At 41.0% G+C, this 3,625-nt stretch overlaps 1 protein-coding gene across 1 annotated transcript in view; it reads right to left on the reverse strand.

The window, feature by feature from the left end:
* LOC106587973 (very-long-chain (3R)-3-hydroxyacyl-CoA dehydratase) overlaps window positions 1–1,249 on the reverse strand; it is a 78,513-nt gene extending 77,264 nt beyond the window's left edge. Inside the window, exons 1-2 of the mRNA XM_045708480.1 lie at window positions 823–1,249; window positions 1–18 (exon numbers count right to left, since the gene is read on the reverse strand). The exon at window positions 1–18 is cut by the window's left edge and continues 25 nt beyond it. Coding sequence (XP_045564436.1) covers window positions 1–18; window positions 823–903 — 99 coding nt within the window. The 5' untranslated portion in view covers window positions 904–1,249. The remainder of the gene's footprint in view (window positions 19–822) is intronic.
* Window positions 1,250–3,625: the final 2,376 nt, after the last annotated feature.

Genomic DNA, 3,625 nt, shown 5'->3' on the forward strand with positions numbered 1-3,625 from the left:
TACACAGATATCAAGATTCTAAAATGCAAAAAGAAAATGTCATGCATCAAAACCTCAAAAGGCGGAAGACTGTCAGCTACAAGGCTAAATATAGACACCACTAAGATTGGTAGAGATGAAACTAAGTGACTGAATGGCTGATATGGATGTGTTTCCTTCACACCTCCAGCACCACTGAACATATTGTGATGACATTACACACAGTACCACGTAGCTGGACTACATGTGATCACGGTGCACCTTGAGTGAGTAGCTGTGTTTTGCTGAATGGCTAAACTGGATCCAGCGATCACCATGACAATTCCTGAATCTTTTATGAAGCATGACATTTGGATAGATGCACCACCACTAGCAACACCAACTCAATATTAATTACAGTAGCTTCAGTAGCTGAGCGTTAGCTGCTGTCTAGCCTCGTCGAGAACCATACTTCTCAGGACGACGACCTGATTTTGTAATGTGGAATACTGGATCAGGATACTATATAAAAAATAAAAGTTACTCTGTCTAGTAGTGACATGCTACACTTTTGTTATCACCCGGTATAGTTAATAGAACAGTGGTAAATTAGCTAGCTAGATGTATGAGTTTACTAGCTAACATGTAAGCGTGGGCTGGTATCAGTCCGTTCTCAAAGGAGCATTGTAGCTAATGTAATGTATGTAATCTGTTCATGTCAGCAACGTGCATTCAATTTACAAACGTCCTGCAGTGAGCTTAAACAAATACACTGTCTGAAAGTGACGTTGACTATCTAGCTAGCTTGTTATCCTAACCATCTAGGTCGGTGACAGGTCGGTACCGGAGAGCACCGTAACATACCTTAGCGTCACTCAGCTCCACACGCAGGTAGATGTCTCCATGACGCTGTGCCCAATACACGTGGGGTGTGAGGGTCTGCATTGTGATATCTAAAGATACTGTTAGTGAAATGTTATATCACCGAGAAGCAACGATGGAGATCCTCCGCCTCATTCATTGGAACAGCTGGCTAGAGGCGGAAACAGTCATCCCAGGATACTCAGGGGTGCGTTCAGTTCGATTAAACGTTTACGTCGCTTAACGGTTTGTACTGAACGACACGGTTCCCTAAAACGATCTTGAACATACTTTGAGGTACGTTTGGTGGGTGTATATTGAAGCAATTTACTGTAAATGACTGCGGCACAGCGTTCCTCCAACACAAAACCCACCCAACCACGCCTTCCTCGTTTTTGAACTGGTCGTTCAGAACAGCACCGTTTCCATTGAATTGAACGTTACAGTACGTTTTCCGGCACTGAACGGTCGCTACGTGCGCGTTATACCCACAAATCAAAAAAAGGAAGGAACGTGCTCGTGCACAGTCGGTACAATTAAAAAAAGTTTTCAAAACATTGATGCTATTTAAATAGAAATACATATAATATGGATGGTCTCTGGATATGTCTTTGACAGTACAGAAGTACAGATGTACTACATGTATGCTATGGCGGTAACCAACATACAAGGGCTGCACCGCGTCATGTTCTGCTCCACGTGACACCAGCCAATTCATGCCATCTGAAATGTTTACATCTGATGTGTGAAAAGGATTGAGTGATGTCCACCCTACTACTGATCATGTTATGCAGCGTAGCCTAGTGGTTAGTGCGTTGGACTAGTAACCGGAAGGTTGTAAGTTCGAATCCCTGACCTGACAAGGTACAAATCTGTCGTTCTTTCCTTGAAAATAAGAATTGGTTCATAACTTACGTGCCTAGTAAAATAAAGGCTTTTTCTTTTTTTTAACTAACATACAATAGAAGTGACTGTTATGCAATCAGTCAAATCATCAATGGTGGAAAAAGTACTCAATTGTCATACTTAAGTGAAAGTAAAGATAACTTAATAGAAAATGACATGTGAAAGTCACCCTTGTAAAAGTTTTTGGTTATAAAAAGTGCAAACCAGAAGGGACAATTTTGTATTTATTGTCGGATAGCCAGGGACTCTCCAACACTCAGACATAATTTACAAACAAAGCATTTGTGTTTAGTGAGTCCGCCAGATCAGAGGCAGTAGGGATGACCAGGGACGTTCTTTTGAGAAGTGTGTGATTTTTGACCATTTTCCTGTCAAAATATAACGAGTAGTTTTGGTTGTCAGGGCAAATGTAGAGTAAAAAGAACATTATTTTCTTTAGGAATGTAGTGAAGTAAAAGTAGGCAAAAATATGAAATAGTAAAGTACAGATACCCCAAAAAACAACTTAAGTAGTACTTTAATGTATTTTTACTTAAGTACTAAGCACACTGCAAGTAATACAGGTCAAGGCAGGTGATGCATGTATCAGCACTCCAGACCCAACATAATAATCTTGGTTAGAGCGCCAGCACACCAAACTATCAAGTTTGACCTACTTGCGATGCTGTAGGTCTATGTACGGTGCATTCGGAAAGTATTCAGACCCCTTGACTTTTTCTACATTTTGTTACATTACAGCCATATTCAGAGTTTTTTTTGTCATTTTTGATCCAATCTACACACAATACCCCATAATGACAAAGCAAAAACAGGTTTTTATAAATTTGCTAATTTATTACAAATAAAAAACAGATACCTTAAATTTACATAAGTATTCAGACCATTTGCTATAAAATTCTTAAATTGAGCTCAGGTGCATCCTGTTTCGATTGATCAACCTTGAGATGTTTTTACAACTTGGAGTCCACCTGTGGTAAATTCAATTGATTGGACATGATTTGGAAAGGCACACACCTGTCTATATAAGGTCCCACAGTTGACAGTGCATGTCAGAGCAAAAACCAAGCCGAGGTCGAAGGAATTGTCCGTAGAGCTCCGAGACAGGATTGTGTTGAGGCACAGATCTGGGGAAGGGTGCCAAAAAATGTATGCAGCATTGAATGTCCCCAAGCACACAGTGGCCTCCATCATTCTCCCAGGGACTGGGAGACTAGTCAGGATTGAGGGAAAGATGAACGGAGCAAAGTACAGAGAGATCCTTGATGAAAACCTGCTCCAGAGCGCTCTGGACCTCAGACTGGGGCGAAGGTTCACCATCCAACAGGACAACGACCCTAAGCACACAGCCTAGACAACGCAGGAGTGGCTTCGGGACAAGTCTCTGAATATCCTTGAGTGGCCCAGCCAGAGCCCGGACTTGAACCCGATCTAACATCTCTGGAGAGACCTGAAAATAGCTGTGCAGCGAAGCTCCCCATCCAACCTGAAAGAGCTTGAGAGGATCTGCAGAGAAGAATGGGAGAAACTCCCCAAATACAGGTGTGCCAAGCTTCTAGCGTCATACCCAAGAAGACTCAAAGCTGTAATTGCTACTAAAGATGCTTCAACAAAGTACTGAGTAAAGGGTCTGAATACTTATGTAAATGTGATCAGTTTATTTTTAATACATTTCTAAAAATCTGTTTTGCTTTGTCATTATGGGGTATTGTGTAGATTGAGGGGAGAAACAATTGAATCCATTTTAAGGCTGTAACATAACAAAATGTGATAAAGGTCAAAGGGTATGAAAGCACTGTATGTTTATGGGTCTATGACATTTGATGCAGGTGGAATGTGAACAGGAGCCAAGTGTTCAAGCATTAATTCTATTTTGTCTAAAGAAACAAATCGTATAACAAAA

The sequence above is a fragment of the Salmo salar genome, chromosome ssa26 (assembly GCF_905237065.1).
Source record: "Salmo salar chromosome ssa26, Ssal_v3.1, whole genome shotgun sequence".
Classification (NCBI taxonomy): Eukaryota; Metazoa; Chordata; class Actinopteri; order Salmoniformes; family Salmonidae; genus Salmo; species Salmo salar.